The sequence below is a fragment of the Salvelinus alpinus genome, chromosome 22, assembly GCF_045679555.1.
Source record: "Salvelinus alpinus chromosome 22, SLU_Salpinus.1, whole genome shotgun sequence".
NCBI classification, from domain to species: Eukaryota; Metazoa; Chordata; class Actinopteri; order Salmoniformes; family Salmonidae; genus Salvelinus; species Salvelinus alpinus.
The window spans coordinates 48586565-48613554 of record NC_092107.1 but is presented as its reverse complement, the minus strand read 5'-3'; the positions used below and the strand labels follow the sequence as shown (position 1 = coordinate 48613554).

General features: G+C 43.5%; 1 protein-coding gene across 1 annotated transcript in view; it reads right to left on the bottom strand.

Annotated features, from left to right (window-relative positions):
• LOC139549614 (SR-related and CTD-associated factor 4-like) overlaps nucleotides 1–26990 on the bottom strand; it is a 44211-nt gene that overhangs the window by 12871 nt on the left and 4350 nt on the right. The window contains exons 5-12 of the mRNA XM_071360272.1: nucleotides 24066–24530; nucleotides 22759–22968; nucleotides 22159–22508; nucleotides 21708–21904; nucleotides 21506–21606; nucleotides 21192–21305; nucleotides 8790–8946; nucleotides 8259–8362 (exon numbers count right to left, since the gene is read on the bottom strand). Coding sequence (XP_071216373.1) covers nucleotides 8259–8362; nucleotides 8790–8946; nucleotides 21192–21305; nucleotides 21506–21606; nucleotides 21708–21904; nucleotides 22159–22508; nucleotides 22759–22968; nucleotides 24066–24530 — 1698 coding nt within the window. The remainder of the gene's footprint in view (nucleotides 1–8258; nucleotides 8363–8789; nucleotides 8947–21191; nucleotides 21306–21505; nucleotides 21607–21707; nucleotides 21905–22158; nucleotides 22509–22758; nucleotides 22969–24065; nucleotides 24531–26990) is intronic.

Sequence of the window (26990 nt, the reverse complement as noted above, 5' to 3'; positions counted from 1 at the left end):
ACAAAAGTAAAATTAATATATATATTTTTTTTTAATTATACTTTAAAAGAAATTGTTTAGAAATTCTTCCATTTTTGTTTAGCTCACAAAATGTAAAAAGTATGCATTAAGGTGTCTGTAATATAATAAAACGTGGCAAAAACACAGGTAGACATTAAATAAATGCATTTCTGTAAATTATTTTACAATGGTGGGGGGAGTGCCTCGAGGCACTGTGGCTTCAAAACAGCACCCCCTATCAGTCATCCAGTGTAACAACCAATGGTGTATAAGAAAAGCCAGGATTTCTAATGCTGTGTATTGGCCATTGAGAAGTTTTAAAGCCACCAGTCGAAGACATATTGGTACTCCCCAGTAGGAACAGTCCACCATATTAATGTATGGAATTCTAAAGTATTTCAGTGAAATGGGAAAAAGGACAACATTACATCCATTTAAGGATTTTTGTTGTTTCAGTGGGGAAAGTAACATTAGTACTCACAATTATAAAAAAGAAAGTATTTATTATAGAATGTGAAGTAAACAAAGTACGCATTAAGGTGTCTAATATAATAAACGTGACAAAAAAAAACAAATGTAGACATTAATACATGCATTTCTACAGTTAAATCTTTTTTCTTCACATTGGAATACCAAGATGGCTGCACAGTGGCTTCAATACAGGGCTCCCTGTCAGTCACCTAGGGTTTATACACATCATTGGTTGCTACCAAAGTAGGAAAAAGTTGTACCTGAACTCTGATCCAAGATCAGTTTCACATTTTTTTTTGGTCCCCCAATTGTAAAGGTTGAAGAGGATCTGTGACACTATGGAACATCCACACAGCACACTCCCCCCCCCCCCTTAATATTTCAGTAGACACGCTTTCCTATAGCTACACCATACAAGCTGAGGATTATGATCCAAAAGAGTGCAATGCAACTAATACAAGATTATAACAATGAATAGTTCACCATAGTGTGAAAACAGGCTCAGACTAGAACAAAATTAAATTCTCCCTACTGCTTTCTTATGAGTGGAAATATAGACCCCCCACCCCCACCCCCAAAAAATCTGGTAAGATTCTGTACAAAAATCCAATAGGATGTCACCTCGTCAGTGAAAGATCTACAAGCAGTAATGTTTAGGTGCTCAATATAGTATTTATATGTATTTGCATAACGTACACTTATGATCAGATGAAACTGAACAAACTAATTCCTACATAACCACGCAGCCATCAGGCCACTGCAGGTTAGGTATTGGGTAGAAGAGGGAGGGGGTCTATCCTTACCCAGGTCTCAGACTCCCCCGGCAGAAGATCCTGTGGTGGAGCTCCACCGTGGGGCCCTCAGGCGGTTTCACTCCTTCGTTCCTGCTAAACCCACAGCACTAGCGCCAGTGTCATCGCTTATCCCCCCACAGTAGCCAACAGTCTTTTTATGTTTTGTTTTTCTGCCCACTAAACATTACCTGAAGCTACAACATGACATGAGAACATTATTGTCTGTTTCCTTAGTGTTGAATGTTTTTAAAATGAATAAATATATTTAGAAATTTTTCACTGCAACTATGGAAAGTACTTAAACTAAATCAAAATAGTTTGATATGGCCTGAAAAACATAAGAGCTAGTGTCAGACAGTGATCAATGGTAATTTCATACATTGTGATCATCTGGGAGTTCTGGACATTGGCAAAACATTGTTTCAGTTCACCGCATCGTGTCTTTGGCCCACCTCATGAGAGCCCTACACGGATGACCACTGGAATAGTGTAAACCAGTAAAGATATTATCTGATATCGCAGGAACAACATAATGCACTGTTCTGCTCCGACGCCAATTTCAGTTCCTTTGTTGCAAACTTGAATTGTGATGAAGATTAATTAGAGCAACTGTGGCTCGTTCAGTTGTTCCTGGGACTTGACCCCCCCCCCCAAAAAAAAAATATCATGACAGCAATCCGGTAAATTTCCAATGGGAGTGTCACCTTTACCTGTCAACCATTGGCGGTTCCTCAGTACAGTCCCAGCGAGGGAGGGACCTCCGATGTCCACGTCCAGAAACACTCACCTTAGTGAGGCCTCGTGAGACTGACGACGACTGACAATGGTGTCAGTTGGTGCCACAGATTGGGACTACAAAAAAAAAAAGGGAATACCAGTGCAGGTGTCTTTGTGAAGCTTATCTTCAGGGTTCACCTCATTCACCTACCTGGGTGATAACCTCAAGTTGTTCTGTGGACTTAAACCAGTTGCCAGTTAAGACTAGTTGATGAGCGTGAGAGTCAGTTTCAGGGTGGAGTGAGTTTCAGTTAGACTGAATGGGGTCATGATACTGAACTAGGAGATATGAAGTATTTGAAAATGTATAAGGTAGTGAGCAGCAAACCCTTTGTTAAGCAACATTATGAAGAATACACATCTAGCAACTATTCTGTTTTTGTTATCGATTTTAATAAAAATTATGTTTTAGGCAAGTTTGACAACTTATTTTTGACCTATATATGCTGTTGATAAAATATTGCAATAAATTCCTACCTTTTCCTGAAAAATGTTCATACAGCAGAGGACATTTAGAGGATTTGATAATCTTTTCTTAATTCTAATGAGCGTGTATTCATTCATCCCTTCTAAAAGTCCCAACCCTGGTTCTGAAGCAGGGCCTAAAATATAAAACAGGTATAACGGGTAGAATTTGCCATTGGCGGGTAATTGGCGTCAGCATGCTTCAGTTCGGCTGGTGCCTAGAATACATGTAGTCAGAATTAATCTTAGATACTTTCAGAAATCTGTCATTAAAATTGACGGTTTTTGCCGAGGAGATTTTAGTCGCGCAATTTTACATCTAAAATGTTTGGTGCAGTGTTCATGAAAACTAGTCTCTCACTGCATGACAAAATAGTTTAGACTCCCTACTGTTGACCAATCACCGACGTAGTGGTGTAGTCTTCGGCTTCCGCATTTGGCTTGCCTCAATCAAAATGTGCCTGAACAGCCGAAAATAAATAAAACTTACCTAAGTCCAAAACGTCATAATATATGCACAAATTCTTCCAAACTGTTTCGGCTGGGAAGGATGCGGACGCCTTATGAATGTCTAATTCACCAGCCATGTTGACGGGTGGTCACATACAGGTGCAAGCATTTCATACAAATAGTCAAAAGTCAAATATGGGCACGTGCAAGTAGTGATTTATATCAGAATAAATGCTGCAGTAGCTGTTTTTAAAGTATTTCTGCAATTTAGTTTCATATCTGGTAATGCACAAAGCAATATGAATCCTAACGTTATAGTTAACCAACACTTCCTGCTGGAGGTCTGTGTGCACTGTGAGTGAAGTGCTGAGATATTTGTTTTTAGAAGTAATGCGCATAAAACAAATACAAAAATTGTTCTAACTACTAAAAGTGAGACTCTGGTCTTGGATATTTACATTGTTTTGTTCACCACTGTTTCAATGTTTGAGTTTGCTTCCACTGCTAGCGAAGTCGTCGTCCTCTCCTAGTGAGATTCTCACAAGTGGAGGAGAGTCGACTCCCAAACGATTCGATTCCGACTCCTTGCGCCCGTCGACTGCCAGTATCGACTCACATTTCTGTGTCAAGCGTCGATTCCACCAGAAACCGTGTATCGGTAATCAAAAGATGTAGGTGTGTTATTAAATACGCTAATCGCAATTCTGTATTCAGTCATTTCTTGCGAAAAGTAAACTAAATTACAGTCTATCAATGAGTAAACTGAGCTGGTCTACAAGCAACAGACCGAAAACTGAACACACACACGAGCGTTTTTCATAGCTAAGAGAAAGAGCAGGAGAGCCAGCGAGGGAGAGGTGATCCGGACAGACAGTCGGAAACGTGCTCATAGGCTATATCTTGGTAATCTGTATATCTCGCAATGTCTGGTCTAGCAATGCCTCGTAAATACACCAGAAGTATATATTAGGCTATCAATGATTATGTGGCTAAGCTATGTTTCATCGTGCTATTGAATTGATGTTGATCACCAAATGGATCCGTTTAAAATTAGGCCTAAATGTGCAATAAAAAGTATTGTGTCTATAGCTGATTTAATGAAACCCTGGCTGGCTGTTGATGTCCAAGGTCAAGGCTTTCCAACCCTGTTCCGGGAGAGCTACACTCGTGTAGGTTTTCGCTCCAACCACAGTTGTAACTAACCTAATTCAGTTTATCAACCAGCTAATTAGTAGAATCAGATGCACTAGATTAGGGTTGGAGTGAAAACCTATAGGGATGGTAGTTATCCACGAACAGGGTTGCAGAGCCCTGTCCTAGGCAATAGATCGCAAAGCTAAGCATCCACGCGAAACTTTTTTCAATATCTCAAGTGCAAATACCGTTCAGCAGCTCAAATCAGCGGGGGGGAATTGTCCTTAAGAATGACACCTACCACGGATTGCTAAAATAATGATTATGATCACACTTCAATTTAAATATTATGGGGATATCTATACATTTGGCAGGCAAGCACGAGTGTTCAGTGTAGCTTATTATCGTCTAGACATGACGTAGAAATTGCTTCACGTCTACAAGAAAAACCTACATGCTTCCGTCACGAGTCAATTAAATAAAAAAATTATGACATAACCAACGTCTCTAGTAATACCCGTCCAATAAGGCCATATAACATGGCAAAGAATAGGCTTATCAGTTTAGAGTGCGCACAGCAGAAACATCACTAAAATATTATAGTTCCTACACATCACCTTTAAACAAAATAGGCCTTTTATAGGCTAAATTGGATGAGCAAATGGACAGCATTATGTTCATGCCAGTCCTCTAGAATGCAGATGTAGTCTTCCTAGTAGGACTCTGCCATAATGACGTGGTGTGTACGTATCCGTTTCAGCGTGTCCAGCAAGAGTCAACTCCTTGGACTCCAACCACAGGTGTTGGGGAGTCGATTCCTAAAATCCGGGAGTCATGCACCACTAAGGCACACGTGATTACTTGAGCGACCCCGTTACCAAGGTAACCTTAAAGGGGCAGCTGAACATTTGTCTCATCTGTGACATTTTGGTTTTGAAAGACCGAGCACACAAAATATTAAATTTAAATTGAGCAATCGCTCACATTACTTGTTAATAGTAATACATTACTTATTTTAGATTAACTAAGAAAGCTCACCCATTTTGTTTAGTGTAATTAATGCAGGAAAAATATTTTGTCAGTTAAAAAACCTGAGTGGCTGGTAGACAAAAAACCTGAGTGGCTGGTAGACAAAAAGTTTGTTTTAGGCCTGAAGACATTCATAAGCCTGTGTTCAGCCACAATTTTCAGGATTAATGTGTTCATGTGTATGTACTAGGAACACAGTTTCAAGCACAATTGTCTGTACCAGTACAACCCGGATCTGCCTTGAGAAGCATAAGTCTCTGTTACAACCTATTTACCTGATAAAATAAGGGTTAAATACAATGTATATCTACGATGCACTAACAGCAGTCTGTTTGCTAACGTTATTTTGAATAAATAAAATGAAAGTCATATTTAAGAAAATGTGTAACTGCTGGATCTACTCGGACATCTGTTAAGTTCTGGGTTGAGTCAAATGTTCAGTTATTTAAAATTATATTCATGATTGCGTAGATCATTCTGCCTCGGTCATGATAGTAAGAATATTCAAACTTTGTGGACTTAGTGCACAGCGACACGTGGACTTCTCAGCCTACACATTCCAGAATGGTGCATTCAGACATGAGGTCACTCAGTCCTCCGTTTCAGAATGACATTCTATTCAAACCAATGTCAGTCAAGGGGTTCCCCCCTCATGTAAGGCATAGGGACTTTGAACAGGCATAAATAAAAAACGCTTGATATTGAAGCAAATGCAGGACGGTGGTGAGACATCTAAACAGAGATAGAAACCCACCAGGTGGTACAAGTAGGAAACTCCATATTCAAAAACTCATATCAGCTTTAAAAAAAAAAAAGGTTTTATTTTTAATGCAAAAAAATAATAAACTGTTTTCATCTGCATCAATGACCAATGTGATCGTCCCTAATATCTTACTATCAAGGAAGGCACCTTTCTGATGAGACAAAGTGGAAAAAGACAAGTAACTGAAGAACGAAGTTGCCTTCCATTTATTGGTGAGTATTGTGAAACCCAGTAAAGGCATCAATCATGTAGGCAGAAACTGGATCCTTGCATTCAGACTGGTTCACTTACTACTACAGGAGGAAAGCTATACAACAGCCTTTCAATATGGACCTTTGTGTTTTTATATATATAGGTGATGTACTGAGGTGAGTGAATACCTTTGAAATACTAATCACCCATGCCATGATACTACTAAATAATTTATTTTTATTGGTCCACTTATTCAAAGATACACTGCTCAAAAAAATTAAGGGAACACTAAAATAACACATCCTAGATCTGAATGAATGAAATATTTTTTACATAGTTTCTTTACATAGTTGAATGTGCTGACAACAAAATCACACAAAAATTATCAATGGAAATCAAATTTATCAACCCATGGAGGTCTGGATTTGGAGTCACACTCAAAATGAAAGTGGAAAACCACACTACAGGCTGATCCAACTTTGATGTAATGTCCTTAAAACAAGTCAAAATGAGGCTCAGTAGTGTGTGTGGCCTCCACGTGCCTGTATGACCTCCCTACAACGCCTGGGCATGCTCCTGATGAGGTGGCGGATGGTCTCCTGAGGGATCTCCTCCCAGACCTGGACTAAAGCATCCGGCAACTCCTGGACAGTCTGTGGTGCAACGTGGCGTTGGTGGATGGAGCGAGACATGATGTCCCAGATGTGCTCAATTGGATTCAGGTCTGGGGAACGGGCGGGCCAGTCCATAGCATCAATGCCTTCCTCTTGCAGGAACTGCTGACACACTCCAGCCACATGAGGTCTAGCATTGTCTTGCATTAGGAGGAACCCAGGGCCAACCGCACCAGAATATGGTCTCACAAGGGGTCTGAGGATCTCATCTCGGTACCTAATGGCAGTCAGGCTACCTCTGGCGAGCACATGGCGGGCTGTGCGGCCCCCCAAAGAAATGCCACCCCACACCATGACTGACCCACCGCCAAACCGGTCATGCTGGAGGATGTTGCAGGCAGCAGAACGTTCTCCACGGCGTCTCCAGACTCTGCCACGTGCTCAGTGTGAACCTGCTTTCATCTGTGAAGAGCACAGGGCGCCAGTGGCGAATTTGCCAATCTTGGTGTTCTCTGGCAAATGCCAAACGTCCTGCACGGTGTTGGGCTGTAAACACAACCCCCACCTGTGGACGTCGGGCCCTCATACCACCCTCATGGAGTCTGTTTCTGACCGTTTGAGCAGACACATGCACATTTGTGGCCTGCTGGAGGTCATTTTGCAGGGCTCTGGCAGTGCTCCTCCTTGCACAAAGGCGGAGGTAGCGGTCCTGCTGCTGGGTTGTTGCCCTCCTACGGCCTCCTCCACGTCTCCTGATGTACTGGCCTCTCTCCTGGTAGCGCCTCCATGCTCTGGACACTACGCTGACAGACACATCAAACCTTCTTGCCACAGCTCGCATTGATGTGCCATCCTGGATGAGCTGCACTACCTGAGCCACTTGTGTGGGTTGTAGACTCCGTCTCATGCTACCACTAGAGTGAAAGCACCGCCAGCATTCAAAAGTGACCAAAACATCAGCCAGGAAGCATAGGAACTGAGAAGTAGTCTGTGGTCACCACCTGCAGAACCACTCCTTTATTGGGGGTGTCTTGCTAATTGCCTATCATTTCCACCTGTTGTCTATTCCGTTTACACAACAGCATGTGAAATTTATTGTCAATCAGTGTTGAACAGTGGACAGTTTGATTTCACAGAAGTGTGATTGACTTGGAGTTACATTGTGTTGTTTAAGTGTTCCCTTTATTTTTTTGAGCAGTGTATATAGGTGATGTACTGAGGTGAGTGAATACCTTTGAAATACTAATCACCCATGCCATGATACTACTAAATCATTTTTTTTTTTTTTTTTTTTATTGGTCCACTTATTCAAAGATACTTTGTTGCATTTGTGTTGAGGAAAAGTGTATGCATATGTATACGAATACTTATAAAACCTGCAATTTTAATAACAGCTAAAAAAACAAAACAATAAAAACAGACAACCAAGGCACAAAACCTCTGGATAAAAGTCTGCTTCCTAAGAGATGGTGAGGTACTACGGTGAGACAGAACACCCAGACTGGTGTGTTTAATTGGGACCCTGCTGTCTGCGGTGTGTTTCATTGGGTCCCCTGCAGTGGGTGTTACCTGTACGTGGGCGGTGGCAGCTCCCTCGGTCTCCATGGCGTCCACTCCTCCTCCATTGTTCAGTCCTCCTGGTTTAGTCAGCTCCTTCACTTTATCTCCCCATTCTAAAGAACAGACCAATCAAAAATCAGGGACAATACACACTTAGGCTACACCAGTAATGTACAGATAGATATAACCTAGCTCTGTGCCAAATACTTATACCTAGATCACTTGACCTAAATAGGAAAAACTATAGGACTATCCCTTGTTAAAAGGACAGGTTATTACCCTAGTCATTCCACATCTAGACAAAGGGTAAATCTCAATAGTCTTCCTTGATTCCTCGCATCTGCTCTCCCCACTTTCTCAAAGTGCATTGGGAGGAGAAGGTTTGAGGGGAGGAACCCCCCCCCCCCCAAAAAAACATCTTCTCCAATGCATTTTGAGGAGGTTCGAGGAAAGCGGAAGTGAGGAATCAAAGAAGACAATTGAGATTCAGCCCAAAGCGGGACAGTTATAGAAGACAGAAGATGGCAGTGAGATGTCTACCTGGACAGAGTGTGTCTGCGTCCAGCATGCCTCCCTCCCTGTACCCCTCCAGCTCCTCCATCTTCACTTTGCTCCAGGGGATGTAGGTGACGCCTCGCTCCACGTCCCAGAACTTCTTATGGGTCGCCTTTATACCCTTGTTCAAGGCCCACGCAATCTACATACAAATACAATATTTTACTTAACCCAATGTAAACAGTATAACTTTAGTCCGTCCCATCGCGCCCCGACACGGGCGCGAACCAGGGTCCCTCTGCACACATCAACAACAGTCACCCACGAAGCATCGTTACCCATCACTCCACAAAAGCCGCGGCCCTTGCAGAGCAAGGGGAACCACTACTTCAAGGTCTCAAAGGGAGTGACGTAACCGATTGAAACGCTATTAGCGCGCACTACCGCTAACTAGCTAGCCATTTCACATCCGTTACACTAAGCATAAAGTGTTTTAAATAACTGTATGTGCTGCCTTTAGTGTTGCATGGTTATACCGAAACTTTGGTACTTTTTCCGATACGAGAATATGAAAAACTGTTCGGTACTAGAAGTTGTTACTTTCGGTACTTCTGTCAAATGTGTCTCACGTCATATACGGATTGAGAGGGTTGAGTGTCTACTAATTTGTCTGAATCTTCAAGGGGGCAGCAGTAAGCTAGCCAGGCTACTTGTCTTCTCAAGGGGGCGGTAGTAAGCTAGCCAGGCTACTTGTCTTCTCAAGGGGGCGGCAGTAAGCTAGCCAGGCTACTTGTCTTCTCAAGGGGGCGGCAGTAAGCTAGCCAGGCTACTTGTCTTCTCAAGGGGGCGGCAGTAAGCTAGCCAGGCTACTTGTCTTCTCAAGGGGGCGGCAGTAAGCTAGCCAGGCTACTTGTCTTCTCAAGGGGGCGGCAGTAAGCTAGCCAGGCTACTTGTCTTCTCAAGGGGGCAGCAGTAAGCTAGCCAGGCTACTTGTCTTCTCAAGGGGGCAGCAGTAAGCTAGCCAGGCTACTTGTCTTCTCAAGGGGGCAGCAGTAAGCTAGCCAGGCTACTTGTCTTCTCAAGGGGGCGGCAGTAAGCTAGCCAGGCTACTTGTCTTCTCAAGGGGGCGGCAGTAAGCTAGCCAGGCTACTTGTCTTCTCAAGGGGGCAGCAGTAAGCTAGCCAGGCTACTTGTCTTCTCAAGGGGGCAGCAGTAAGCTAGCCAGGCTACTTGTCTTCTCAAAGGGGCAGCAGTAAGCTAGCCAGGCTACTTGTCTTCTCAAGGGGGCAGCAGTAAGCTAGCCAGGCTACTTGTCTTCTCTAGGGGGCAGCAGTAAGCTAGCCAGGCTACCTATGCTTGTGCATGCAGCTGACAAAGCAAGAGCCACTTTTGAGAAGCAAACATGGGAGAGAAAAATTCTAACGAAAACATAGTGCGTCCACACCCGCAGCTTGTTGACAAAACTGGCTCCAAAAGCGACCTATGGGAATACTTTGCTGACAGCAGGGGCTAGCTCACCAAAACAACTAAGCAAAATATTGTTACAAAGCAGTGCAAGGGAGGTTTAGTTCCAAAATGACAAAATTATTTTACACATGACATTTGCATTGTAACGTTATTCTACTAGCAATGAAATTGAAATTATTTTTGAGTTACAAGGTCAGGAACATATGTTCAGCATGACATTCATGTGAGCATCACTGTCAAACGCTCCCTAAAACACTTCTGCGAGCAGGCCTCTTTTTTTTTCTTTTTTTTAATCGACCTGGCCAGGGTATCCTGGAAGGATATTGACCTCATCCCGTCAGTAGAGGATGCCTGGTTGTTCATGAAAAGTGCTTTCCTCACCATCTTAAAAAAAAACATTCAAAAAAATATAGAACTAAGAACAAGTATAGCCCTTGGTTCACTCCAGACTTGACCAGCAGAAAAACATCCTGTGGCATACTGCACGATCATCGAACAGTCCCCGCGATATGCAACTTTTCAGGGAAGTCGGGAACCAATATACACAGTCAGTTAGGAAAGCAAAGGCTAGCTTTTTCAAACAGAAATTTGCATCCTGTAGCACAAATTCCCAAAAGTTTTGGGACACTAAAGTCCCTGGAGGATAGGAGCACCTCCTCCCAGCTGCCTACTGCTCTGAGGCTAGGAAACACTGTCACCACCGATAAATCCACAATAGTCGAGAATTTCAATAAGCATTTCTCTACGGCTGGCCATGCTTTCCACCTGGCTACCCCAACCCCGGCCAACAGCCCTGCACCCCCTGCAGCAACTTGCCTAAGCCCCCCCCCCCCCCCCCTTCACCCAAATCCAGACAGCTGATGTTCTGAAAGAGTTGCAAAATCTGAATCCCTACAAAATCAGCTGGGCTAGACAATCTGGACCCTCTCATCCTAAAATTATCCGCCGCCATTGTTGCAACCCCTATTACGAGTCTGTTCAACCTCTCTTTCGTCTGAGATTCCTAAAGATTGGAAAGCGGACGCGGTCATCCCCCTCTTCAATGGGGGAGACACTCTGGCCACAAACTGTTACAGACCTATATCCATCCTGCCCTGCCTTTCTAAAGTCTTTTTTTTTATTTTTTTTATTTAACCTTTATTTAACCAGGTAGGCAAATTGAGAACACGTTCTCATTTACAATTGCGACCTGGCCAAGATAAAGCAAAGCAGTTCGACACATACAACAACACATAGTTACACATGGAGTAAAACAAACATATAGTCAATAATACAGTGGAAAAAAAAATAAGTCTATATACAATGTGAGCAAGTGAGGTGAGATAAGGGAGGTGAAGGCAAACAAATATATGTATAAATAAATAAAAATATAAAAGGCCATGGAGGCGAAGTGAGTACAACACAGCAAGTAAAATAAAAACTAAAAAAAACACTGGAATGGTTGGTTTGCAGTGGAAGAAAGTGCAAAGTAGAGACAGAAATAATGGGGTGCAAAGGAGCAAAATAATTAATAAATAAATACAGTAGGTAAAGAGGTAGTTGTTTGGGCTAAATTGTAGATGGGTTATGTACAGGTGCAGTAATCTATGAGCTGCTCTGACAGCCGGTGCTTAAAGCTAGTGAGGGAGATAGGTGTTTCCAGTTTCAGAGATTTTTGTAGTTCGTTCCAGTCATTGGCAGCAGAGAACTGGAAGGAGAGGCGTCCAAAGGAAGAATTGGTTTTGGGGGTGACTAGAGAGATATACCTGCTGGAGCGCGTGCTACAGGTAGGTGCTGCTATGGTGACCAGCGAGCTGAGATAAGGGGGGACTTTACCTAGCAGGGTCTTGTAGATGACCTGGAACCAGTGGGTTTGGCGACGAGTATGAAGCGAGGGCCAGCCAACGAGAGTGTACAGGTCGCAGTGGTGGGTAGTATATGGGGCTTTGGTGACAAAACGGATGGCACTGTGATAGACTGCATCCAATTTATTGAGTAGGGTTTTGGAGGCTATTTTGTAAATGACATCACCGAAGTCGAGGATTGGTAGGATGGTCAGTTTTACAAGGGTATGTTTGGCAGCATGAGTAAAGGATGCTTTGTTGCGGAATAGGAAGCCAATTCTAGATTTGACTTTGGATTGGAGATGTTTGATGTGAGTCTGGAAGGAGAGTTTACAGTCTAACCAGACACCTAGGTATTTGTAGTTGTCCACATATTCTAAGTCAGAGCCGTCCAAAGTAGTGATGTTGGACAGGCGGGCAGGAGCAGGCAGCGATCGGTTGAAGAGCATGCATTTGGTTTTACTTGTATTTAAGAGCAGTTGGAGGCCACGGAAGGAGAGTTGTATGGCATTGAAGCTCGCCTGGAGGGTTGTTAACACAGTGTCAAAAGAAGGGCCAGAAGTATACAGAATAGTGTCGTCTGCGTAGAGGTGGATCAGAGAATCACCAGCAGCAAGAGCGACATCATTGATGTAAACAGAGAAGAGAGTCGGTCCAAGAATTGAACCCTGTGGCACCCCCATAGAGACTGCCAGAGGCCCGGACAACAGACCCTCCGATTTGACACACTGAACTCGATCAGAGAAGTAGTTGGTGAACCAGGCGAGGCAATCATTAGAGAAACCAAGGCTGTCGAGTCTGCCAATGAGGATGTGGTGATTGACAGAGTCAAAAGCCTTGGCCAGGTCAATGAATACGGCTGCACAGTATTGTTTCCTATCGATGGCGGTTACGATATCGTTTATGACCTTGAGCGTGGCTGAGGTGCACCCATGGCCAGCTCTGAAACCAGATTGCATAGCGGAGAAGGTGTGGTGGGATTCGAAATGGTCGGTAATCTGTTTGTTGACTTGGCTTTCGAAGACCTTAGAAAGGCAGGGTAGGATAGATATAGGTCTGTAGCAGTTAGGGTCAAGGGTGTCCCCCCCTTTGAAGAGGGGGATAACCGCAGCTGCTTTCCAATCTTTGGGGATCTCAGACGACACGAAAGAGAGGTTGAAGAGGCTAGTAATAGGGGTGGCAACAATTTCAGCAGATAGTTTTAGAAAGAAAGGGTCCAGATTATCTAGCCCGGCTGATTTGTAAGGGTCCAGATTTTGCAGCTCATTTAGAACATCAGCTGACTGTATTTGGGAGAAAGAGAAATGGGGAAGGCTTGGGCGAGTAGCAGAGGGGAGGGCAGTGCTGTTGTCCGGGGTAGGGGTAGCCAGGTGGAAAGCATGGCCAGCCGTAGAAAAATGCTTATTGAAATTCTCAATTATAGTGGGTTTGTCGGTGGTGACAGTGTTTCCTATCTTCAGAGCGGTTGGAAGCTGGGAGGAGGTGTTCTTATTCTCCATGGACTTTACGGTGTCCCAGAACTTTTTTGAATTTGTGTTGCAGGAAGCAAATTTCTGCTTGAAAAAGCTAGCCTTGGCTGTTCTAACTGCCTGTGTATATTGGTTTCTGGCTTCCCTGAAAAGTTGCATATCACGGGGGCTGTTCGATGCTAATGCAGAACGCCATAGGATGTTTTTCTGTTGGTTAAGGGCAGTCAGGTCAGGAGAGAACCAAGGGCTATATCTGTTCCTGGTTCTAAATTTCTTGAATGGGGCATGCTTATTCAAGATGGTGAGGAAGGCATTTTTAAAAAATGACCAGGCATCCTCTACTGACGGGATGAGATCAATATCCTTCCAGGATACCCCGGCCAGGTCGATTAGAAAGGCCTGCTCGCTGAAGTGTTTCAGGGAGCGTTTGACAGTGATGAGTGGAGGTCGTTTGACCGCTGACCCATTACGGATGCAGGCAATGAGGCAGTGATCGCTGAGATCTTGGTTGAAAACAGCAGAGGTGTATTTGGAGGGCAAGTTTGTTAGGATGATATCTATGAGGGTACCCGTGTTTACGGAATTGGGGTGGTACCTGGTAGGTTCATTGATAATTTGTGTGAGATTGAGGGCATCAAGCTTAGATTGTAGGGTGGCTGGGGTGTTGAGCATGTTCAAATTTAGGTCGCCTAGCAGCACGAGCTCTGAAGATAGATGGGGGGCAATCAGTTCACATAGTGTCCAGAGCACAGCTGGGGGCAGAGGGTGGTCTATAGCAGGCGGCAACGGTGAGAGACTTGTTTTTAGAGAGGTGGATTTTTAAAAGTAGAAGTTCAAATTGTTTGGGAACAGACCTGGATAGTATAACAGAACTCTGCAGGCAGTCTTTGCAGTAGATTGCAACACCGCCCCCTTTGGCCTTTCTATCTTGTCTGAAAATCTTGTAATTGGGGATGAAAATGTCTGAATTTTTGGTGGTCTTTCTAAGCCAGGATTCAGACACGGCTAAAACATCCGGGTTGGCAGAGTGTGCTAAAGCAGTGAACAAAACAAACTTAGGGAGGAGGCTTCTAATGTTAACATGCATGAAGCCAAGGCTATTACGGTTACAGAAGTCATCAAAAGAGAGCGCCTGGGGAATAGGAGTGGAGCCAGGTACTGCAGGGCCTGGATTCACCTCTACATCACCAGAGGAACAGAGGAGGAGTAGGATAAGGGTATGGCTAAAAGCTATGAGAATTGGTCGCCTAGAGCTACTAGAGTAGAGAGTAAAAGGAAGTTTCTGGGGGCGATAAAATAGTTTAAAGGAATAATGTACAGACAAAGGTATGGTAGGATGTGAATACAGTGGAGGTAAACCTAGGTATTGAGTGATGATGAGAGAGATATTGTCTCTAGAAACATCATTGAAACCAGGTGATGTCATCGCATATGTGGGTGGTGGAACTGAGAGGTTGGATATGGTATAGAGAGCAGGGCTAGAATCTCTACAGTGAAATAAGCCAATAAACACTAACCAGAACAGCAATGGACAAGGCATATTTACATTAAGGAGAGGCATGCTAATCGAGTGATCAATAAGGGTCCAGTGAGTAGAGGTTGGTTGGGGTCGTGGCGATCCAGACAGCTGGCCGGGTATATGGCTATCGGTAGCAGCATAGGATGGAGGTCTGTTTGTAGATACCTCGTGCGTTTCCGTCGGTAGGTTAGTGGGGTTCCGTGTAGTGGGGTTCCGTGTGGTAGAGGGGATCAATCCAAATTGGCAAAATAGATATAGTGACCCAAGGAAAAAAAATAAAATAAATAAATAATAATAATAATAATAATAGTTGTCCGATAAACTTGTTCAGATAGCAGCCGATAAGACAGCTAACGATGAGCGTTCAGGTTATGTCGGGACGGAGGTGCCAGTTGGATAAATCCCTCGGGCAGATAACGTCGGCAGTCAGTCGCGGCAGTCAGTCGTGAAGGCCCGGTGGGGTTCCGTATCTGCAGCAGCAACAAAAGAAACGGGTCCGGATGGTGATGGAACTCCTCAGTTGGCTAGCTCCAGAATGATTTGAGTTTGCTCCGGGGTCGACGTAAGCCAATAGTCACACGGTTTGCAGCTAGCTAGCTGCGAAATCAAGGTGCAAGTGTCCAGAGCCTGCGGCTGGAATCCGGGGAAACTGAGAGAAAAAAAGTCCCGGAATGCTCCGGTCCGAGTCGCGTTGCACAAAAGTGCCGGTAGATTATCGAGCTAAAGGAATAGCTGATGACCACTAAACGTGGGCAGCTGAAACACCAACGCTAGCCAGCAAACCGGCTAATTTCGGGGCAGCTACAGATTAGCTTCTGGCTAGCTATCGGAGTAGCTTCTGGTTAGCTTTCAGGCTAGCTTCTGAATTAGCCCCTGGCTAGCTTCCACGATGGATTTTCAGATTGAGGTAAATAATACTTTTTGTAATTGGTGAAGCGGGTTGCAGGAAAGCTTTTGCAGGAAAGCTTTTGTAGTTGAGTTCTTGGATAATAAAATAAATAAAAGATATGCGAAGAAAGGTGTAAATATATATATATACAGGACACGACAATACGGAACAGAAAAAGACGTCTGAACTGCTAAGCCACCTTGGACGTAAAGCCAAGTTAACAAAACAGATCACCGACCATTTCGAATCCCACTGTACCTTCTCCGCTATGCAATCCGGTTTCCGAGCTGGTCACGGGTGTACCTCAGCCACGCTCAAGGTCCTAAACGATATCATAACCGCCATCGATAAAAGACAGTACTGTGCAGCCGTCTTCATTGACCTGGCCAAGGCTTTCGACTCTGTCAATCTTTCTTATCAGCAGACTCAACAACCTTGGTTTCTCTAATGACTGCCTCGCCTTGTTCACTAACTACTTCTCAGATAGAGTTCATTGTGTCAAATCGGAGGGCCTGTTGTCCGGACCTCTGCCAGTCTCTATATGGGTGCCACAGGGTTCAATTCTCAGGCCGACTCTTTTCTCTGTATACATCAATGATGTCTCTCTTGCTGCAGGTGATTCTTTGATCCACCTCCACGCAGACGACACCATTCTGTGTACATCTGGCCCTTCTTTGGACACTGTGTTAACAAACCTCCAAACGAGCTTCAACACCATACAACACTCCTTCCGTGGCCCCCAACTGCTCTTAAATGCAAGTAAAACTAAATGCATGCTCTTCAACCGATCGCTGCCCGCACCTGCCCGACCTAGCATCACTACTCTGGACGGTTCTGACTACGAATAAGTGGACAACTGTAAATACCTAGGTGTCTGGTTAGACTGTAAACTCTCCTTCCAGACTCACATTAAGCATCTCCAATCCAAAATTAAATCTAGAATCGGCTTCCTATTTCACAACAAAGCATCCTTCACTCATACTGCCAAACATACCCTGGTAAAACTGACCATCCTACTGATCCTTGACTTCGGCGATGTCATTTACAAAATAGCCTCCAACACTCTACTCAACAAATTGGATGCAGTCTATCACAGTGCCATTTGTTTTGTCACCAAAGCCCCATATACTACGCACCACTGCGACCTGTATGCTCTCGTTGGCTGGTCCTCGCTACATATTCGTCACCAAACCCACTGGCTCCAGGTCATTTGTCTTTGCTAGATAAAGCTCCGCCTTATCTCAGCTCACTGGTCTCCATAGCAACACCCACCCATAGCACTCGCTCCAGCAGATATATCTCACTGGTCATCCCCAAAGCCAACACCTCCTTTGGCCGCCTTTCCTTCCAGTTCTCTGCTGCCAATGACTGGAACAAATTGCAAAAACCACAAGTTGAAGACATATCTCCCTCACTAACTTTAAGCATCAGCTATCTGAGCAGCTTACCGATCGCTGCAGCTATACACAACCCATCCAACTACCTACCTCATCCCCATATTTGTTTTTCTGCTCTTTTGCACACCAGTATTTCTACTTGCACATCCTCATCTATCACTCCAGTGTTAATTTGCTATATTGTAATTACTTCGCCACTATGGCCTATTTATTGCCTTACCTCCTTACCTCATTTGCACACACTGTATACAGATTTTCTATTGTGTTATTGACTGTACGTTTGTTTATGTGTAACTCTGTTGTTTCTAATCGCACTGCTTTGCCTTATCTTGGCCAGGTCGCAGTTGTAAATGAGAACTTGTTCTCAACTGGTCTACCTGGTTAAATAAAAGGTTAAATAAATAAATAATAATAAATTCAGCAAAAAAAAGAAACAACCCTTTTTCAGGACGCTGTCTTTCACAGATACTTGGGTTTTTAGGAATAAACTTCCCAGATCTTCATTGTAAAGGGTTTAAACACTGTTTCCCATGCTTGTTCAATGAACCATAAACAATTAATGAACACGCACCTGTGGCCACGCAGTCGTTCGGGATTTTTTTTCTCCTAAAATGTTGACAATCCCCAATTTAGTTTAAGCGTTACACCCTACCTAAAAAAAAAATAGGCCGATTTTGTCTGAGAAAATGTGACCGTGATCAAATTTGGTTTATAGTCACACGCCGGGTGGCTAAGCTATCTAGGCCTTTTAAATCCAAAATGATTGACTGAAATTAATCAAAAATAACAGTGATGATCTACTGTATGAGTATTTTTTCCATTACAGATGTAAAGGCCCACACCATGGAACTCTGCCCTGTTCGTTTATGTTTAAATCGCAGTTGTCTCCAGGTAAAAAGGTTTTAATGTTCTCATGGGAAAAGGAGTTTTATTTTATCATCATATGACCCAAAGAAGAAAAATATATCTAGTCACATCATAGCACGGGCCCGACGGTTTCTTTTTAACCCGATTCATTACTGTCATACGCTATTAATAACTCTGGTCCGGGAGGTGGTTGGCCTACTACTACCAAAACCCAAGGAAAACCATTCTCCCCCACCACTCTGGGACCTATGGTGCCACTTCTGAGATGACCACACAATGTTACAAATGGAAAAACATCTCCTGTTTGTATGATCTACATTTGACGTGTTTTAGGTGGTGGGGATGGGCTAGTGTAGTTTCACGTGGCTCAGTGCAGCCAGAAGTTACTGCAACAATTCAGAATATAAACAGGCTGGTAGTGCAATTTCAGGTAAAAACCTCAATAAAACAAGTCTGAAATATTACAAAAATGGCCACACATTCACAAAAGAATTGCTCTGCCATTACCCTTTACAGTGCATTGGGAAAGTATTCAGACCCCTTGACTTTTCCCACAGTTACGTTACAGCCTTATTCTAAAATGAATGAAATTGCCCCCCCCCTCTACACACAACACCCCATAATGACAAAGCAAAAACAGGTTTACTTATTCTTTGCTACATTATTACAAATAAAACAAAAATGACATTTACATAAGTATTCAGAACCTTTACTCAGTACTTTGTTGAAGCACATTTGGCAGTGATTACAGCCTTGAGTCTTCTTGGGTATGACGCTACAAGCTTGGCACACCTGTATTTGGGGAGTTTCTCCCATTCTTCTCTGCATATCCGCTCAAGCTGTCAGGTTGGATGGGGAGCATCGCTGCACAGCTATTTTCAGGTCTCTCCAGAGATGTTCGATCGTTCAAGTCCATAGCTCTGGCTGGGACACTGAAGGAAATTCAGAGACTTTTCCCGAAGCCACTCCTGCATTGTCTTGGCTGTGATTTAAAGCTAAATCAATTCTGCAGTAGCTGTTTTCAAAGTATTTCTGTCATTTTGTTTCATATCTGGTAATGCACAAAGAAATATGAATCCTAACGTTATAGCTAACCCACCTCGCACAGCAACACTTCCTGTGAGTGAAGTGCTGAAAGATTTATTTTTAGAAGCAATGCGCACAGGCATAAAAGTTGGCATAACTACTAAAAGTGAAACTTTATCCTTTATGTTTCTTGGATATATACATTGTTATGTATAAGTCGTTTTTCAAAATGTTTGAGTTTGCTTCCACTACGAGCTAAGAGAAGAGATGTCATCACCGTCTACTCATGAGATTCTCATGGGCACACTTGAAGAATGAACATGCCTCATCTGTGATATTTTTGGTTTAAACCTCTAAGGGATCGGTGTGTCGTCCCCCGCGGGACGGTTGAGCTAATGTAGGCTAATATGATTAGCATGAGGTTGTAAGTAACAAAAAAGAAATCCCAGGACATAGACATATCTGATATGGGCAGAAAGCTTACATTCTTGTTAATCTAACTGCACTGTCCAATTTACAGTAGCTTTTACAGTGAAAGAATACAACGCTAGAACTTGAAAATGTATATATAAACCAATTAGGCACATTTGGGCAGTCTTGATACAACATTTTGGACAGATATACAATGGTTCATTGGATCAGTCTAAAACTTTGCACATACAATGCTGCCATCTAGTGGCCAAATCCTAAATTGCACCTGGGCTAGAATAATACATTATGGCCTTTCTCTTGCATTTCAAAGATGATAATACAAAAACATGTTTGTTTTTTTGTACCTTTTACCAGATTTAATAATGTTATATTCTCCTACATTCCTTTCACATTTCCACAAAATTCAAAGTGTTTCCTTTCAAATGGTATCAAGAATATGCATATCCTTGCTTCAGAGCCTGAGCTACAGGCAGTTAGATTTGGGTATGCCAGGCGAAATTTGGAAAAAAGGGGTCCGATCCTTTAGGAGGGTTTTAAAGACTCAGGACAAAAAAAATATGACATTTAATTGAGCAATATACCACATTACTTCTTAATAGTAATACATTCCTTGTTTTAGAAACAGTACTAAGCACGCTCATGATTTTTGGTGTAATTAAATGCGGGAAAAATATTTTGCCTGGTAAAAAACCTGAATGACCGGTAGAATTGATGACACAGCAGATGGTAGACAATTATTTTTTTTTATTAAAAAAAAGTTTGTATTATGCCTCTGCCCATCCACTCTGACTCCGAGCAGGCCGGCCATTGCCCTAGCGATGGCCACACAGACAGAAGAGACCACTTTTGAGGTCTGGTAGCAACCGTGGACATTTTTTGTGGGTGTGTAGTTGTGCTTTAATCCACCTAGCAAGAGACTAGCAGCTATTGGTGTTTTTGTACAGTACAATGTTGGCTACATGTGATGGCAGAGTTTGCAACAACAACAAAAAAAAAGACACGCAATTGATAAAATCATCATGATATCATTCTGCCAGGTATCATTCTGCCTACTTTAGTCAACATTTAAAATCGGGAAGGTTTTGTGGGAAAGCCTCTAGAAATGTTCATTCAACACACAGCATGATGACTGAAATACGCATCACAAAGATTCAACAACGACTTCAGACCAAACTTTTTGAATACCTGGTTTGCATAACCCATTGCTGTTTGAATAAATCTTGATAATAAAATGTAAAAAAGAATTGTGAGCCAAAAACTAAAAACGTGACCAGCTAAAAAAAAATAAATCTCACTGGCAGCCTAGCGACCGATAAAAACAAATAAAATGTGTAGCACTGCAAAGTCAAACGGTCGCAAACGGAAGTGTTTTGGTTGCAGTTTTGAACATGGAACAATCTCTTTAGGTGTTTTTTATTTTTAAAATGTATTTTTTTTAAAGAGCCAGAGGCCCCATATTTACCAGGTCTACATTGTAAATCAGAATGTTATTTGACAAACTGGCCTGGCCACAAAAAATAAAAGTTGGTTTAACGTACATAAAGAAATCAACAAGTACCTTGATGGTCTTCTGGTTGACCTTGAAGGATCCTCTGCCGAGTTTGTGTAGAGCTCTGTAGGCATCCTGTCTGTGGACCATCACTATATAGGCACAGCCACGTGGGGGGATCATCTGAAGGAGAGAGGGAACATGTTGGTATTACCTAAAATTGTTCCTAGAGCATTTTTTCAGGGTTAATCCCCCCCCCCCCCCCCTTATTAGTTATACAGAGCACTCCCTTGGTTATTCCTGATGGGCCCTGGTCAAAAGTGGTGCACTATAAAAAGAGATTAGGGTGCCAGTAAGTAGATAAGTTTCAGCTTCATACTTACATTGATGGAGTCTATCTGCCCAAACTCCTCTAGTAAACACATGACGTCCTGCTGAGAAGTCTTCTTGTCTAGCTGGCCCACCCACAGAGTCGTGGTGCAAACTACACAACGAAGGGAACATTCAATATGGGGCCTGGTCAAAAGTAGAAGGGAATAGGGTGACAATTGGGACACAGGTCCTCGTGTATCTGACAGTACGTACCACTGAGTGTCTGGCTCTTGATGCTAGGCAGACCTTTCTGTCTACGGTCTTTGTCCTTCTCTCTCTCCTTCCTCTCCTGCGAGCGGGAGCGAGGGGAGTTCCAGCGACTTTCCCTGGAACGAGACCCGGAGCGTTGGGAGGAGTGTCGGGGCTTCAGCGAGCGAGAGCTGGACCTGGACCTCTTTCTCCTGGGAGATCTGGAGAGAGATCAAGTGCATTTTAAAATCGCAACATACTTCACAGCAAAATGAAATAGGTAAAAGCAAACAGATATAAAATAAATAAAAGGATTATTCAAATAACAGCACAATCATGGACTAAAAGCTAAAAAGGTGGGAACGGGCAGGGTTCTGTTACAGAGGATTTGTTTATCCTGAACAAAACTTTACAGGTTTTAAAAAGTGTCCTCAACAAAAACCAACTAATATCAACCAGGGTTCCAGCTTCTTACCGAGAGCCCGACCTGGAGCGTGACCTCCTGCCGTGTCCGCGCTGCCTCCCCTCCCGACCATCTCTCCTCCCAGACGGATCTTCTCTTTCTCTGGGGTTTCCCTGGTCCTGGTTCTGCTGGGCAGTGTGCTGGCTCTGACTGTAGCCCGTGTTCGGACCAGGGTTTCCTCCACCAGGTGTCTGCTGCCTGCCAGGCTGGCCCATCATGTGGCCCTGAAATTGTTGCTCCGTGTTGGACGGCGCTTGACCAGGAAACTGGCCACCGTAAACGTTTCCCGGAACGAGGGAATCCAACTCTTCTTTCTTCACTTCTTCTGGTTCGTCGTCGTAATCAAACCGGTCCAGGAGTTTCTGAAGACAAACCGTCATAACATCCATATCACCCTGATTTAGCGACACATCCATAAAACCCTGATTTAGCGACACATCCATAAAACCCTGATTTAGCGACACATCCATAACAACCACAGTAGAGTTTACTTAATCTCCGTGACTAAAACCCATTTCAAGGAGGCTTTCTGAAAATGCTGTCCTGACAGATTAGGCCTCTTAAAAATGGTCTGTTGGTCAGAAATTTGCTTTGCGTACAATAATGACTTACCTTAGCTAGTGAGTTATTCTGCTCTGTAGGATGTGTGTGGTGTGAGTTGAACAGTGGATGGTGTGTGTTATGCTGGCCTTGGACCATCTGTGAGTGGGTCTGGTCAGACACGGTGTTGGGAACCATAATTTGGGTTTCGTCAGACACGGTGTTGGGAACCATAGCGGTGGTCTGCTGCCCTGGCTGGAACCTCAGAAGCATCTTCTGAAGCTGGACACCGACAGGAGGGAATACAGCCCAATTACACACAATCCATCAAATCAGTTGTTACCAGCAACAGAATATCATGTATTTATCCTTTATTAGCCTGGTATGGGAACTTATTTTCAGAGGAATTACATTGTTTACAGTAAACAGACAAAGGAGTCATGAATGATTGTAGTGAAGAACAAAGACTGAAGAGAAAAAAACAAGAGATGTGTGCATCTTTATTTCCTGTCCCAGTCATGTTGTTCTGGGGTGTATGAGCTACTACTGTGTAGTAGTGTAGCTATGACAACAGACTTAGTAGAACGTCTGACCATGGCAAATTGACAGGTAACCTCTTTGCTTAGCAATTAGAATCTCTGTGTGTTCACTCATCATGGCTGACCTGGTATTGTGATGTATACTTAGGAATTAGAATCTCTGTGTGTACACTCATCATGGCTGACCTGGTATTGTGATGTATACTTAGGAATTAGAATCTCTGTGTGTTCACTCATCATGGCTGACCTGGTATTGTGATGTATACTTAGGAATTAGAATCTCTGTGTGTTCACTCATCATGGCTGACCTGGTATTGTGATGTATACTTAGGAATTAGAATCTCTGTGTGTACACTCATCATGGCTGACCTGGTATTGTGATGTATACTTAGCAATTAGAATCTCTGTGTGTTCACTCATCATGGCTGACCTGGTATTGTGATGTATACTTAGGAATTAGAATCTCTGTGTGTACACTCATCATGGCTGACCTGGTATTGTGATGTATACTTAGCAATTAGAATCTCTGTGTGTTCACTCATCATGGCTGACCTGGTATTGTGATGTATACTTAGGAATTAGAATCTCTGTGTGTTCACTCATCATGGCTGACCTGGTATTGTGATGTATACTTAGAAATTAGAATCTCTGTGTGTTCACTCATCATGGCTGACCTGGTATTGTGATGTATACTTAGGAATTAGAATCTCTGTGTGTTCACTCATCATGGCTGACCTGGTATTGTGATGTATACTTAGAAATTAGAATCTCTGTGTGTTCACTCATCATGGCTGACCTGGTATGGTGATGTATACTTCCATTTCTACAGGTCTCACTCACCTCGTGTCCCTGTCCGGACTGGAAGAGCTGGGCCACGGCAGCCAGGGCTTCAGGGTTCCGAAGCTGTGGTGGGAGCTGGGGCAGGGCTGCTGCTATGGAGACAGGGGGCTGGGCCTGGTGCTGGGCTGCTATGGAGACAGGGGGCTGGGCCTGGTGCTGGGCTGCTGCTGCTGCTATAGAGACAGGGGGCTGGGCTGCTGCTATGGAGACTGTGGGCAGGGGCTGGTGCTGGGCTGTTGCTATGGAGACTGTGGACTGGGGCTGGGCTGCTGCTATGGAGACTGTGGGCTGGGCCTGGTGCTGGGCTGCTGCTATGGAGGTACTGGAGACTGGGGGCTGGAGGTCCTCCTGGGGGGAGGGAGTAAGGACGAAAGAGCCAGTAGCCATGTCCAACAGGGGCTGGACGACGTCCATCTCAAACACAGCGTTCTTCTGCCACAGGTTGAGAACACGGATGATCTTACTCTGCACAGAGACAGAGAGAGAGACAGAGAGAGAGAGACAGAGAGAGAGAGACAGAGAGAGAGGATAAGAACCCATAATGAGAGAAGTTTACAGTAACGCTTTTGGTTGTCCGTTGAGTTGATCAGTAACCAGCTGACTACCACCCACACCTGTCCCAATAGTAACCAGCTGACTACCACCCACACCTGTCCCAATAGTAACCAGCTGACTACCACCCACACCTGTCCCAATAGTAACCAACTGACTACCACCCACACCTGTCCCAATAGTAGCCAGCTGACTACCACCCTCACCTGTCCCAATAGTAACCAGCTGACTACCACCCATACCTGTCCCAATAGTAGCCAGCTGACTACCACCCACACCTGTCCCAATAGTAGCCAGCTGACTACCACCCACACCTGTCCCAATAGTAGCCAGCTGACTACCACCACACCTGTCCCAATAGTAATTAGTTGACTAAATATGCTGAGAAGGATTATCACCACAGCAAGCAAGGTACTTGGAGTCAAACAGACAGACCTGGATGAGATCTTTAAGGTCAGGGCCCTCAGCAAGGTACTTGGAGACAACCAGACTTTCTTAAAAACCTTCTTAATGAAATGTTAACTACAAAGTAGACTACGCCTACCTGGCAGAAAGATATCATGATTATTTGAATCAAGTGGGTATTTGTTTTGCAAACTCTACCATATAATTCACTACAAAAACACCACTAAACAGCCTCTTGCTAGGTGTGTATTTGAATTAAAAGGGTAACTACATCAAAAAAATTCTCTGATTTTACCAGACCTCAAAAGTGGTCTTCTAATGTGGTTTAAGCATTGTTGTGGACTTATAACATGCAAATTTGTTGTTTTTCTATGAAAAATGGTAACTTTGCACGTGAACATCTGAAAAAAAACTGAAACTAAACCTTTTATTTGATTCATTTTTGTTTCAATAAAATACAGAATTTGAAGAACAAACATTGTGGCAATTGTTATCTTGCAGAAAAACAATAAGACTAATCTCAGGAGATGTATTCCGGATCATATAGGCCCAGGTGATATCCAAAACTAGCACAACACTGAATTCATACATTAAGTCATTTAAAAACGGTAAAGTCGTGTCTTTCTACACAATACGACAACACATCTCTCCAACCGGTAAACTCAATAAAGTATTCAATAATTATACCAGAGGCCACCGAAGCAGAGCTCCTTCAGCAAAGCACCGCTGGCCCGGAGACGCCTGGCCGGTTATTTTCTGTTGTCGTAGGCATTGCCTACTACATGAAGCCTCCAATATCACGAGCAAAGATGTCAGTCACTAAATCAGCAATAAAGGCTATCAAGATAAGTTAGGTCAACATTCGAGCAACGTGTGTGTGCGTGAACTGTGTAAGGAGCACTGTCCCGTTATCTGATAAGTTGAGTGTCTCATTGGAAAATAAAATACAAGTTCAGTAATTTTTCTGATGCTTAAAATGTGACCGTGTATAAATTCACACCATGAAACATTTCATCATTGGAAACACTTATCTTCCTGTTGATGTTGAAGATGATGAATATGGGGTTGAATTGTTTTACATTTCCCTTTAAATGTTGGGAGTATCATTTGACTTGCAATATTTAAGTAAATCGCTTCAAAATAAGGTGACGAAAATAATATTGTCCGACCCATCGGGTATCTCACCGCAGCCTCATATGCCATGTCTTGAAATTTGCCGATAGACTGATTTAAAAAGTAAACATGCTTTGTAAAACCTCTGACAGCCGTCTTTCTAACTCTGTCCATAACTTTGACTTCATAACATTCCCAGAAGGCATTAATTATTGAGTCGTTGTTAGTTTCAAACTTCAGCCAAGACTCTGCCGTTGTGCTGTAGAATTTGAATTTTGTTTCTTGTATAATACATCCTATACATTCATTTATACTGGATTAAACGTATGTTTTCGTTAACTAATTTCATTCAGTATGTTCCAACATTCCCTCCATTTCAATATCAATTCTACTTAAGTCTTGGTTCCAATAGTTAGTATTTTTTTCTAAGAGATTGTCAGTTGGATAGGCTTTTTGCAAGATTTTGTATATCTTACGAGTATCTTTTACTTGACTCAAATAGGATTCCCTCAACATTGTGCTGATGTCCAAAAGCTTCAATCATCCATGATTCAACAGCCACCCCCCGCGACTAACCGTATACTACAACCACCCCCCCGCGACTAACCGTATACTACCACCACCCCCCGCGACTAACCGTATACTACTACAACCACCACCCGCGACTAACCGTATACTACAACCCCCCCCCCCCCCCCCGACTAACCGTATACTACAACCCCCCCCCCCCCCCGACTAACCGTATACTACAACCCCCCCCCCCCCGACTAACCGTATACTACAACCCCCCCCCCCCCCCGACTAACCGTATACTACAACCACCACACGCGACTAACCGTATACTACAACCACCAC